Genomic DNA, 12987 nt, shown 5'->3' with positions numbered 1-12987 from the left:
ACTTTTACTATGATAAACTGCAGTAATCACAAGCTAAAAATTCACTTTAGTCATTTAGTTAGTGCTAACAATTTTGACAATTTAATTTTGAGATTCAAAAAAATTCTTAAATCCAAGATTCATTGAAGCCAAAAAATCCCTTGAAATACTTTAAAAACTGTGGAAATTCCTTTCAATTCTTGAAGAGTCTACGAAATATTTTGAAATCGTTGAAATCTCTTAAAATCCTTTAAAATCTTATGAAATAATTTCAAATTCCTTCAAAATTTTAAAATCACATTCAAATCCCCTGCATTTTTTCAAAATTCGTTAAAATACTTCGGCATCTCTTAAAATTCTTTGAAATTCCGTGAATTCTGTTGAAAAATTCAAAATCTCTTAAAATCCCTTAAAATGTCATCATATCTTTTGTTTCCGCGGAAATTGTTCTTAACTCCTTAAAATCCTCCCTTGAAAACCCGTAAAATATAAAATAAAATATAATATAATATAATGTAAAATATAATAATAATATAAAAAAAATATAATTAGACTCCTTGAAGTACCTTAAAATCTTTTAAAATACATTTAAAACATGAAGATTTTCACTGAAATTGTACTAGATATATATTTTCTTCAAACTCTTGACATATTTAAATCATTCATATGAAATCTGCAAATCCTTTGTAATCATTTTTAAACGTTTAAAACCCCATAAGAATTGTGTAATACATTGCAATATTTTGAAATAAAAAAAAACTAAAACTTTGGAAATCTGGTTAAATTCCGTAAAAGTGTTGTAATTCTTGAAAATAGTTTGTAGGCATTTCGTTCATAATATTGAAAACTGTTAAAATAACTTGAAATCTGTGAAACCGTTCGTAATCCTTTGAAATCATTTGATGTATCCAGGACGGGGTCACAGAAATCTTGAGTATCCTTACAATAGGAGGGAAGAGGTTCTAAGATTTCAAAAATCATCCTTATGTATTAATAGGCGTTCCCTCAGGAAGATTTTAAATAAGTTCTAGACCTAGACAGACTCAAATATTTTTAAGACGCACTGTCTGATTTGAAGAAGCCTTTGGTCCTGTTCTTCTTATTTTTCTGAAAAAAAAACCTCTTTACATATTAATGCGACCCAAACAAAAAAATTCAACCCGTGGCCCAAGGCCTTTAAACGCTGGAAATAATGAATAATAAAAAAATTAAAATTATTTTAGCGTAATTATATTTAGAATACTAACGTTATTAGTGAAAAAGCACACTATTTATAGGAGTTTAGGAATTTAAACATTTTTGATGCTCTTTTTCCATACACCTTAGATATTGTCGTCCTTGTTTAAAACACCCTTACTAAGAAAATGGTAAATTACTGACCTTTTGCGAAAACTGAATAACTGTTTTACCAGGATATGCCAGAAAATGAATCGGGAACTCATTAAAAAGTAATATTCCCTAATAAAAACTAATACAAACTAATAAAAACTGGAATACTATCATTATAAGACAAAAAGAACTCTCTTTAAGCGACAGAAAATTCTATTCTAATTCATTTTTATATCAAGACGCATTTCTTAAGATACGTAGGTTTTAAAATACATTTATAGTAAGACATCTTAGAATTGAAAAATAAAAAAATAATAAATACCTAAGTATATTTAGAGTTTCTTCTAAACATAGAACAGAAAAAGAATATAACTTTCTATTATCTGTATAGTGTAGTACGATAACGTAACTGAAATTGTACTTGCATTATTGAAAAAACTCTGAAATATTAAATAATATTCCTGAAATCATTCTAAGACTTTTATAACGAGAAATGATATCAAGAATTTTGAAAGAAGCCAAATAAATATCGTTCTAAGCAAGGGGTAGATTAAAAATATTTAAAGTTTAGTTTTCTATTAATGAAGCATATTTTCACTCTTAAAATATAGTTTTTTATCCTTCAAGACAAAAAAATATATAAGGTATATGAAAAAGGAAATTATTATGTTTTTTTTTATTCTTAATAGTAGTATTCTGAATACAATTACAGCGAAATTATTATCTGTAGTGCACACTATTATTTTATTGTGATATTTATTGCTTTGATGTAAGTCATTTTTACGAGAAAAAAAACGCTTTATTAAAACAAAATGAAAGAAAAGATGTTGATGAGAGCCAAAAAAGAATTCTATTTTTTGGGCCACCCTATTGTATATGATTGAGATCATCGATTTTTTATATTTATTGCAGCAATATTTAGAAAAATATAAAAAGTGTTGACCTTACGAAAAAGATTCAAGTATTTTATGGTTTGCAAACAACTTGTGCATATTTGCATATTACAAGTGCATATTTGAAGGACAGATATATAAAATTCATCATCTATATTTTTACCACCATCATCCCTCTCATTAACAGCGACACATTCCAAGCCTCCATCCCATTCATATACATAAATATCTATCCTCTCACCATTTTTCTTGTACAGGCCCAGGAGATTGCACCGAAGACATATGCTATTGGCGAGTTTGGAAATTTGAGATCTTCATTTCAGGCGGATTTGTATATGATTTTTGCCAAACCGGAAATTTCACCCAATTACGGAGAAACTAGCCGCCCTTTCCATTTTCTCTTGGCGTAATGAAAATATTTGTTCTAGTCTCATCGAATTTTGGAAAACCTATTCCTAGAGTCTAGACTCTAGGTCTAGACTTATAGAGACAGTCTATTTCAAATTAGGCACTGACTACTCTGACTAGTATTACGGAATTTTTCGTAACGTTAGCCCTATATGAGCCAGAAAAGCCTTGAAACTATTCGATTTTGAATTTTTATATTTTTAAATAATTATATTTGACTAAGTTTACAGAGGAGAGCTTACAAAAGTTAGTTACGGCACTGTAAAGAACGAAATCATGAAAATATATTTTAACAAAATTATCAGAGAAAAATTAAACACATTTATGACAGAGTAAAAGTTACTGTAGAATTAAGAATATTGCAAATTTTCAATAACAAACCAAAGGTAAACATAAAAGTCTTAATTTTCAAGAAACCTATGTAAACATGTTGCAATCCTTGAACCATTCTATAAATAATAAATAAACAAGACTCGCACAGTTATTGGATTTGAACGAAATTTGCTCTGACCATAGTTTATTAATAAATTAACTGAATATTGCAGTATTAAATTTTGCGCTTAAATATTACTATTACTTGTCTGCAATTTGATACAAAGGTTTCAGCTTCATTTCACTTTTCAAGAATAAATCAGGAAAGCAGACATGAGAGGGAGGGGCTCAGGTTTCCCGAAGACTTCGACCCTCGTTTACAATAGACGTATAGAGTCGAAGGAGTCACTGGCAATCTTCAGCGAATAGCCAGGTAGTAGTACAAACAAGTCCCATTTTCCTGACCTGCGGGCATTTCAGTTTCTGATTCCCACGGTGACGCTTCGACAGTGCAGTGCAATAGTGAAAAACTTTTCCACAAAATTTTACTCTCGAAGCACAATTTATAATTTATTATAGACAATAGCTCGCTTTCGAGATCTAAAACTGAAACAGGTGTCACATTCAGTAAACCAGAGAGTAAAAGACAGAAGAAAAGTGTATAAACTTTTTTGTGGAAGGACGACTGAGTGTTGGCGGCAAGCACTTAGACGTGCGATGAAAGTGTTTTAAAAATAATTTTCCAGAGCGCGATGGTGATCCGCGAGGTTTAATATTAGTCGGGATCCATGAGTAATTCTGGCAGAATGAACCAGTTTCTTCAACGTATGCTCAGAAAAACCGACGAAGAAGAGGTGAGTTGAGAAAAATGTAAACTAAACTGTCTGTATACATTATTGTACTATGAGCAAAATTTTCAATTATTGCATTGGTTTTTACATGAAAATGCACTGCTTTATCTAATTTGAGTAGTTTGAATCTCTTTCCACAATCCATCAAGAATCATTTAAGAATTATCGTACTTATTGGAACAATTTTTTGATCTGTTTAACTACAAATGCATCATAAAATTGTTTTATGCAAATTATAAATGTTCTAAGAAAAAAGCGTTATACTGCAATATTATAATTATACTACTATTAACATATTATATGGTAAATGTTAAAAATGATTTAAAAAAAAATTATTTTAATGGCACCCAAGTCGTACGAAATATTTTTGGAATGACTAAAATCCACAAAAGAAATTCTAAAGTTTCTCACTTTAGCTTTATTTATTCTACTTTTTAAATTGTAATATGCAATTTTAAAGCTATAAATATAATATGAATATAATACCTATAGTAAAGCATACTTTTAAACTTGCTAAAATAATTATTCAACAACTTTTGCTGCTTTGTTAAAATAAAAACCAATCTTTTATTAAATTATAAAAATAAAATGATAAAATCACATAAAACTAATGAAAAGTTTCAGAGTAATTCCCCCCCCCCCTCTCTTACATATTTCTATTTTTATGTACATAATTCAGAAATGAAATCATAAGAAAATACAAGAATAGTGTAGGACACAATGATGTACCCTACAGTCTACCCTGTGTAGGTCATGGTGTCAGAACGATTTAGTATTTGGATAATATATCATTCTATGATTTAAATAAAGAAACACGTAGTTTATACTGTTTATAGTTGAATAAAAAAATGGTTTCGGATTTATTAAAATCAGTCACAGATAACCTGCAACTTCTCAAAAATAGACAGAAAGTTCCTATTCAAACTGTAGTATTTTCTATACGAGCCCAGCTCTTCGGAGTTTCCTTTCTGTAGGGCGTGGGAATTCTTGCTCTTTCAAATGATCCTGACAAAATAACAAAAATGTGGAAAAATGACAAAACATCAGCTGTTTCTTTTTTAAGTTTTAAAACAGATTTTTCTCACAGCCCCACATTTAAAATTATTTCTTGATAAATATCTGGTAATGTGTAATAAGTATCTCGTGAGTTTCGTTCTTGGAAAAACACTGTTTCAAGTTGAAAAAAATTATTGTTGAAAAATCTAATTTCTGCGTTTTAATTGGAATCAACAAAAGGTACAAGAAAATAAAATTTTTAAAAATGTTTCCAGTCTGAAAAATTGTTTAGCCCGCATAAAACTCATAGGATGCCTTTTTTTATATTAACAGAAACTTTTTGTAACCATAGGAAAAATAGAAAGGTGAAGTTCTCTGTATAAATGCTTTTCTTCTATTTTTAAAATTCAAAGAGAAGAATAAACAAGATTTTATCGAAAATCCCTTTTTTATTTTTTCGTCTACTTTGTTTATAGTTTCTTCTTGCATGAGAAAGGCATTCTATCGGGACCGAAAATTTTTTTCTTAAATAAAATTTAAGATAAACTTTTACATAAAGATTTTTGTACCTTTCGGTGTTTCCAAGCAAAAAATACAAACTTTTCGATTTAAAAAAAAAAAATTTTGAATGTGAAGCAGTGGCTTACCAAAAACGACTAAAAAATAGGTAGTATGCATTTCCAGCTTTTTATCAGCTACTTTCAATCATTTTAGAAAAAAACATTTTATTGGATAAGAAAATTCTTAACTGGGCTAACGTAATCAGTGGCGAGTCTACCGAACAGACAATTTAGGCAGCTGCTTGGGGTGTAAACTTTTTAGGGGTGGCAAAATTATTAACGTTTTGAAATTGCGAATAAAAATATTTATTCATTATTTTATTATCAATAATATTATTTGATAACACATAAACAACATATTAAGCATATCCTCTTGTTAATATTATCCGCTCTTTATGAACACTTATTTATTCGTTCAAAAAAACTATGGTGGTGAAGTGGCGGCAATTTCGAAACTTCCTCGAGCGTCAAATTGTCTTAATCCGCTACTTTACAAGAAAGATTACAAGAAAATTAATATAATATCGCTCATTGAAAAAAATGTTCCCTTTATAACCCTTTCATCGGATAATCGTATATCTCAGTACAATTCTGTCACAATAAGTTTTGATTATCTCAGAAAATTTGTTTTTATTAAACATTTATTATTCTTATCTAGTTTCCATATATCTCAGCAGGAATTTTTTATTTGTGTTAAAAATTGAAAATTCGATTTTCAGTCACTACCGAAAACCGATTTTCAAACGCTTTTAAATTTTAACCTCAACGTGTGTGGGCGATTTACTCGGATTGGGTCAATTTTTTAAATGAAAACTTTTTCAACCTCATTTACAAACTCAATATCTCCTGAATAAGTTTGTATAAATTTAAACTGGAGATTATACACGTTTGATCACAATCCGCAGTCTAGCCCGTTTCAATGTATGTTTAGTGAAAAATTCTGATTTTTTTTGTTAGCTAGTTCTACGCTTTAGATATTAAACACATAAGAAAGATTTTTTAAATTGACCTTATGGTATAGAATTTTTTATTTTGTTATTTATTTAAATTATGTGATTTTTACTGTTTAATACATATATTTATTAATGTATAGAATTTTAACTCGCTAAACTCAAAAAGGGCTTTTAAAAAATTAAAAATCGATTTAACGATTAAACAAAATATTAAAATCAATGAAAATTTTGTAAACAATCTAAATTATTAATATTTAACATACTTTCTTCAAAGTTATAAGTTAAAAATAAGTAACAATAGTTATTTCCAGTTTCGTTTTTGCTTTCCCTGTAAAGTTTATGTTATAATTGCAATTTCTATTTAATCCTAATATCGTGGGACAAATTTTATTCATTGAAAGATTCTCTACCAATCTCTTTCGTACGCTTTTAAGAACCCTTTTTATTCAATAACATCGTTTATGACAGAAATAATTGTATAATTCCCAAATAATTACAAAAAGTGTACCAACAAGTTTTGTAGAGTCCTTGAAGAAATAAAATGTGCCCTAGACCTCTAGAGCATTAAATAACAATCGCAACTTTCACTTAAAGGAAAACCAAAGATATGAAACTCTAAATTACTATTGTTAATGAAATAATTATAACCTGAAATATTATTTTTGAAATCTCGCCTTCAGTTCTAATCACTTCTCATTTTTGAATTTCCCCGAAATTTTAACAAGAAGTTAACAACGTGTAGGGGTCACAAATTTAAAAATAATAACCATACAATCTTGTGTTTCAGAAATCTGGCGAAATGAAGTACTTCGAACGATCAAAAACAAGGAAAAGTTCCTGGAGAAACATGAGCAGACCTACATATGAAAGTTCCAACAGGACATCTGGCTTGTCTCGAAAGAGCAGCTTTTCAAGACCAGCTTGGATGAGGAAATTTGGAAGCTCCTTTGATCAAACAACGAAGCCAATCAAGGTTGAAACTCCTAAGAGCCCCGTCGCCACCAGCCCTTCACAGGCTATGTATATTCAAACCCCTGAAAGCACTCCATCAAGGATGTCATCTTTCAGGAAAGCCAAAACTCTACCAGCCTCATTAAACGAAACACCAAACCTCGAACATATCGTTCAAGAATTTGAATCAGGTTTCATGTCACCAAGGTCAGGTTTCGAACCGGGAACCGGAAACTTTGTCAAAAAAATTGTTGCTGCCTTTGAAGAAAAGTATAAATCGTACAACGATTCCTGGTCAGACAGAGTTCGAGGAAAACTGAAAGGTTCAGGACTTCATCGACATTCCTATTCCAATATTTGCCAATCCCTACATTTCACATCTGTTGAAATTTGCCAAAGCAGTACCGAAACATTGAGTACTGAAGGTTCAAGTACATATGGTCAAAGAACAGGAACACCACAAATAAATAATCAAAAATGGAATTACTCTAAAAACGAATATCAAGAGTCCAATTTGTCTCCAGACAATCAAGATTCCCCAAAATGTGAGAACGGAACTCCATTCATCATTGGTGCTTTTCTCAAGAAGCCGATCAAAGTCGAGGAGACCTCCATCAACTGGATTCCATTTCCAGGAAAGAAACTTCCCCGCAAAAAGTCTTTGAAGAAGCTCCTATGTACTCTCAAAGGAAAAAGATTCATCGAGAAGAGAAAAGAGGTTGTGTTTGCTTCCCAAGTCAACGTCAGTGATGAAACTCGAGAACTTCCCGATTCAGGTTATGATGAAAAATCAGTTTCTTCTTCTTCTTTGGCCTCTTCGTCAAGATCGACTCCAGACCTTCCCCAGCAGGAGGTAATTTACGAAAACTGCAGAAGGTCTACTAACCTGATGAGCTTCAACCGAAGGTCCATGAATTTGTCAACGTTCCACGTACAACATGACGCAGAAGATGACGAATCTGACACACTTAGTACAACCTCCAAGAAACTGTTGCTCTACGAAGTTCCACGAGACGAACTCAAAGCTGACCTCGGTCCCGCTTATCCTGCACCATCTCGCATTATGATTAAATCCCTCGATAGAAAAGTCACCCCAAAAGAGAAAATTGTTCTTAATCCTCTTCCGAAGCATCCTGCAATATCCACAATTCCCAAACATCCTTTTATATCCCTCAGCAAGGACGAGCTTAGTCAACCAGATGCTGATGCTGAAAAAGTTCAATTTCGGAACACTAAGGATAATTTTTCTTCCTTTCATCCTTCCAGTTGTGGTTACGATGTTCCCAGAAAATTTGTATCGAAATCAGAACCTGGAATTGTAGAAATGCTTAGGTTCACTTTTGATAAAAGTTTAGAAGACACAACTTATTATGATGTTCCTAAAATGAGACCTAAATCTAGCGTCTATGATGATGCTCTTTCACTGAAAAGAAGAAATGCGGATTTTGGGGATTCTTCACTGACGCCACACGAATATTACTCGTCCTCTTGTGATGAAAATAATCATTATGCTACAATCAGATCCAGAAACAGAAGATATCTAAGTCCTGAAGCCTTTAGATCTAATAATGAACTGAGGCCGAATTCTGTGATTGTCTCGGTCATATAGTTCCTATATTGAAAAGAGGTAAAAGTTATTTTTTATTTGGGCGATATTTTGGGTTAGGAATTGAAGGAAATTAAGATTATACTTCGGATTTCTAATTCATCATACTAAAAAATCTTCAGATTTCATACTCTTTTATTTTGAATCTCCAGTTTACGAAATTTTGAAAATCTTTAATCAGAGAGAAAAGGGGAACAGGCAATAAAAAAGTTGCCTAATTTATGGCGAGAAATAATTCGATGGTGTAACCATTATTTTTTGTGAATCGTGACATTTACAGCTTTGTGTTAATCTATAATGAAAATTGATGAGTTTTTAGATTAATTATGACATCACGCTTTGTTTAAAACACTTCGCAGTTTTGAGCACTTTTTGGTTCATGTAAATGTGTAAACAAAAAATTCAGTACGCGCTGTACCCTTGTCTGTTTCTCGTTAATGCAGTATTATTTTCTGTGATTACAAGTGCCATTTATTTATTTATTTATTCATTATACCAGAAATAATATAATTGCAATATTTGAACAAATTTATACATTTGACATTTTTGCAAAAACATTAAATATGCATGTTGATCTACAAAATATTCTGGTACGTGTGTCTAATAATTTTATTAGAGTTTGTATATGTTTAAAAATTAGCAAGTGTTATATTAAAAAATAGGAAAGATAATTAAAATGGTTCCTTTATTAGTAAAACAAAGGGCAAAATATTTGATTAAATATTTTGTCGATGCTAAAATATGAATTTCTATTCATATCACAATTATTCTTAGATTACATATATTGTTGAATATTGACAACAAATCAACTATTCTTTTTCAAAAATTACATTCTAATTTTCACAAAGAAAACTATTTATAACTTTCTCTTTTTCTTTTAAACAATTTTTTAGAGATCGATAATGATTTAAAATATTTTTTTCTAACGCCCTGAGCACTATTTGTTTTTAAACAATTACGAAAAATATGGAATAATTTTTTTCGAGAAATATAGCTACAAATTTCGTTTTGATATCTAATTTTTTTAGTTTTTAGGACGCTCTGGGATTTTAAAGTTTTAAGGTTGCGCGACTTGAAAAATCTTTTACAGAAAAAGAGAAAAATAAGTGGTTTGTTTCTTTAAAATACATTTCTTCAGACAAAACCTATCTTTGAAAAAGAACACGCGTTTTTTTAAAATGAAAAGTATTCTCATATTTAGGCATATCTATATATATGTATATCGTAATAAATGGTAATACTTATACAATTATATTAAGTATGAACCAAAAATGATTTAAAAAATAAAAAAACTACATATATTTAATTCTAATTTCAAAGAGACTCTTTTTTGTATTTAATTCTTAAAGGGTCGTGTCTACGTGTACATAATTTTGGTATGAATAGCCGAATTTTTCGAAAAAAATAATGGGACCTAGAAAAGGGGCTATTTGTACGTAAATTTCGGTACAAATAGCCGGATTATTTCGTTTCAAAAATTAATTTAAAAGTTCGAGTTTTATAAATTTGCAAAAAATAAAATTGTTCACTATTTTATATTTCAAGGAAACTTCGACTTTCTTGAAAAATGATTTCTTATTTTGAGCGACTACGCAATTTTCATTTTTTTGGAAATTTTGTGCTTGAATTTGAATTATTAATATTTGCTTCAACGACTAATTTTATTTAAGAAAAGTAAAGTATTTTATAACACATGCCGATGCTAAGATATTCAAGATTTTGAAATATTAAGAAATTAATACAAAAGGAAATAAAATTAAGACACACGTACCTGCATTTTTTCCATAGTAAAAGAACCCCGCACAAAATGTATGAAACAGGCCTTTCGGTGGTTCTTACTGACACACATTTATCTCATAATTTATTAAACTAGAAAAAATGTCCCAAAATGGCTTGGATCAGTTATGTCTGTTATTTTTGTGCGGGGTAATTTGTGCATTTTCCAAAAAGTGTCCAATATTCTGAAATTTAATCTGTGATTTTAGCTGTGATTTCAGCTGTGATTTCACTTGTTAAATCGTTTCCAGCGATTTCTAACAGTGAGCTCGAGGTCGTGTTTTTTTTTACTTGAGATATAATTTATACTTTTTTTTGACGTGATTAAGTGACTCGTTTAGATCTTGCTTTTTTGCGCCACCTACGCAACCTAGACGAATCAATCTTGATTAAGTAATTAGTATAAAAAAATTTAGACGAGGGAAAAGTTTGGTTTTTCCTTCTGTATAAAATTTGTAAAAGCGCTCTAGTCACTTTCCTCTGTTCTTCTTTATTTTGCTTAAAGAAGACAGACGGAGTAGTAAAAGACAAGATAAAAGACAAGGCCAGAGGAAAACTTGTTTCTCAGTCTTTTTTTTTTTTAGTAAATTGGCACTGTGTTCTTATAAAAAGGGTTAGTCGTTAGTCGAATAGAACAATTTCTGAGAAAACATGATTGAAATGGACTCGGATTCAAATAGCTGAAATATTTTCAGACAAAGTATCGACAAACAGAAAAATTTAATATGTCATGTCTGAAATTTAACAAGTTTACTTATAAAAATGTTAATAAACCAAAAACTGCTTAATTCTGAATGGAGACTAGACTTAAAATACATTGTGATTTTTTATAATATATTTATATAAGTAGTTTTACTTTATAATATACAAGATAATATATGACCTAATTAATGCTGTAAATGACGAACGATATTTTCTCACAGCTTTCTACTTCTTGACAAAATCACGTTTATTTATTAAAGAAATATAGAACGCAGATTTAGTCAAAGAAGACTATATTATCCTAACGATATGGCAAAAAATAGAATTGAGTTTTGTTTATTTCATTGAGAAATATTGAACAAAATCTCGCAAATCAAAAACTGAAAACTGAATATTAAGTTTTTAAGTGTTTGATACAAAGGAACAAATAAACTCTGTAATAAAAAAATTGCCTGATTGATTTTTGAAACTAATTTCCTAGCGGAAGCTTATAATTTTATTTTTCTCACAAAAAGCGGAATGTTCCTTACATTTAATTGGAAGGATCAATTTATTTTTAGAATCGATATTTAAAATCAGCTTAAAACATTGGTTTAGGGTTCGATTGTTTATCAAACCTATCAGCTGAAAAATCAATTTGGCAATTTGAGCAAGATGACAAGATATTTTTTTACTTATTCTCATTAAAATGTACGGTTTTAAAAAGTAAGTTTTAACGTTTACAATGTTTAAAACGTTTCGAAATTTACACTTTTGTACGGTATATGGAGAAATGTATAATAATATTATATAAATATCAATATGACTATATAATTTTAAGGACATACGTGTAGGTATAAATGGTTTAAAAAAAGATACTTTTTGGTATAACTTAACTTGCTGTACCTAATTTCATAAATTCTATTCAATAAATATTATAGAATCTGCAATACTTAATCTATTTCCTTTCTATTCCCTTGTCCTGGAATTGTATTATTAAAACTTTAAGAATTTTAATAAAAATCGGTATTTTCGAAAAAAATAAATAAATAATTGGACTTATTTTGACCGATTGAAATATTTAAGAAGATAATCGAAAGCAATTTAGTTTGAATAGTAATTGTAGAGAATTAAGTTGATTAGTATTCAAGCTCGATAGTGTGAAGAAAGGTGGCAATTTTCCGGTGCACTGGCGTGGAAAATAGATATCCATTTCTTTCGTGAGTAAGGATATACAATAATTTACAAGGTTCATTCGACTAAAATAACAGAGAAGATAAATGACATATTATAATATATGACATATTAATTCAACATTATTAGTGTATTTTTTATACTGTGTATTTTCTTTTTAGGCTTTTTAATTTTTTTAAAGATTCTTAACCATCAGTTGACCAACATTTTAAACAGGTCAATTAAGTTTAAATTCACTGCTTCGTATTATTATTATTACACCATTAAGCCATTTCCCTTTCGAGGTAGGCGTGATTCACTCGGCAGGGGAAAGGAGTAGTGTGTGGAAGGTATAGAGATTTTTCAGATTGATTCAGAATTCTCGTGCAATTCAAGTAAATAACACGTTCGTTCTGAAACACTGCTCCGACCCAGGTTGCTGATCAATCTCTCTAGCAATCACCCCAAGCGAAGAACCTCACAAAGTCGTTATGTAAGGTTCCCCACTTGGGTCCATTA

General features: G+C 30.0%; 1 protein-coding gene across 1 annotated transcript; it reads left to right on the top strand.

Moving 5' to 3' along the window:
• The first annotated feature begins 3308 nt into the window (after nucleotides 1–3308).
• Nucleotides 3309–9550, top strand: LOC117180046. The gene is made up of 2 exons (XM_033372355.1): nucleotides 3309–3775; nucleotides 7069–9550. Exons 1-2 carry the CDS (start codon nucleotides 3710–3712, stop codon nucleotides 8839–8841), a joined length of 1839 nt encoding a protein of 612 aa, XP_033228246.1. The 5' UTR covers nucleotides 3309–3709; the 3' UTR covers nucleotides 8842–9550.
• The last annotated feature ends 3437 nt before the right edge of the window (nucleotides 9551–12987 follow it).

Source organism: Belonocnema kinseyi, chromosome 9 (assembly GCF_010883055.1).
Source record: "Belonocnema kinseyi isolate 2016_QV_RU_SX_M_011 chromosome 9, B_treatae_v1, whole genome shotgun sequence".
Lineage (NCBI taxonomy): Eukaryota > Metazoa > Arthropoda > Insecta > Hymenoptera > Cynipidae > Belonocnema > Belonocnema kinseyi.
Note: the sequence above shows the minus strand (reverse complement) of the source record. Positions and strands in the feature narration are given on the sequence as shown.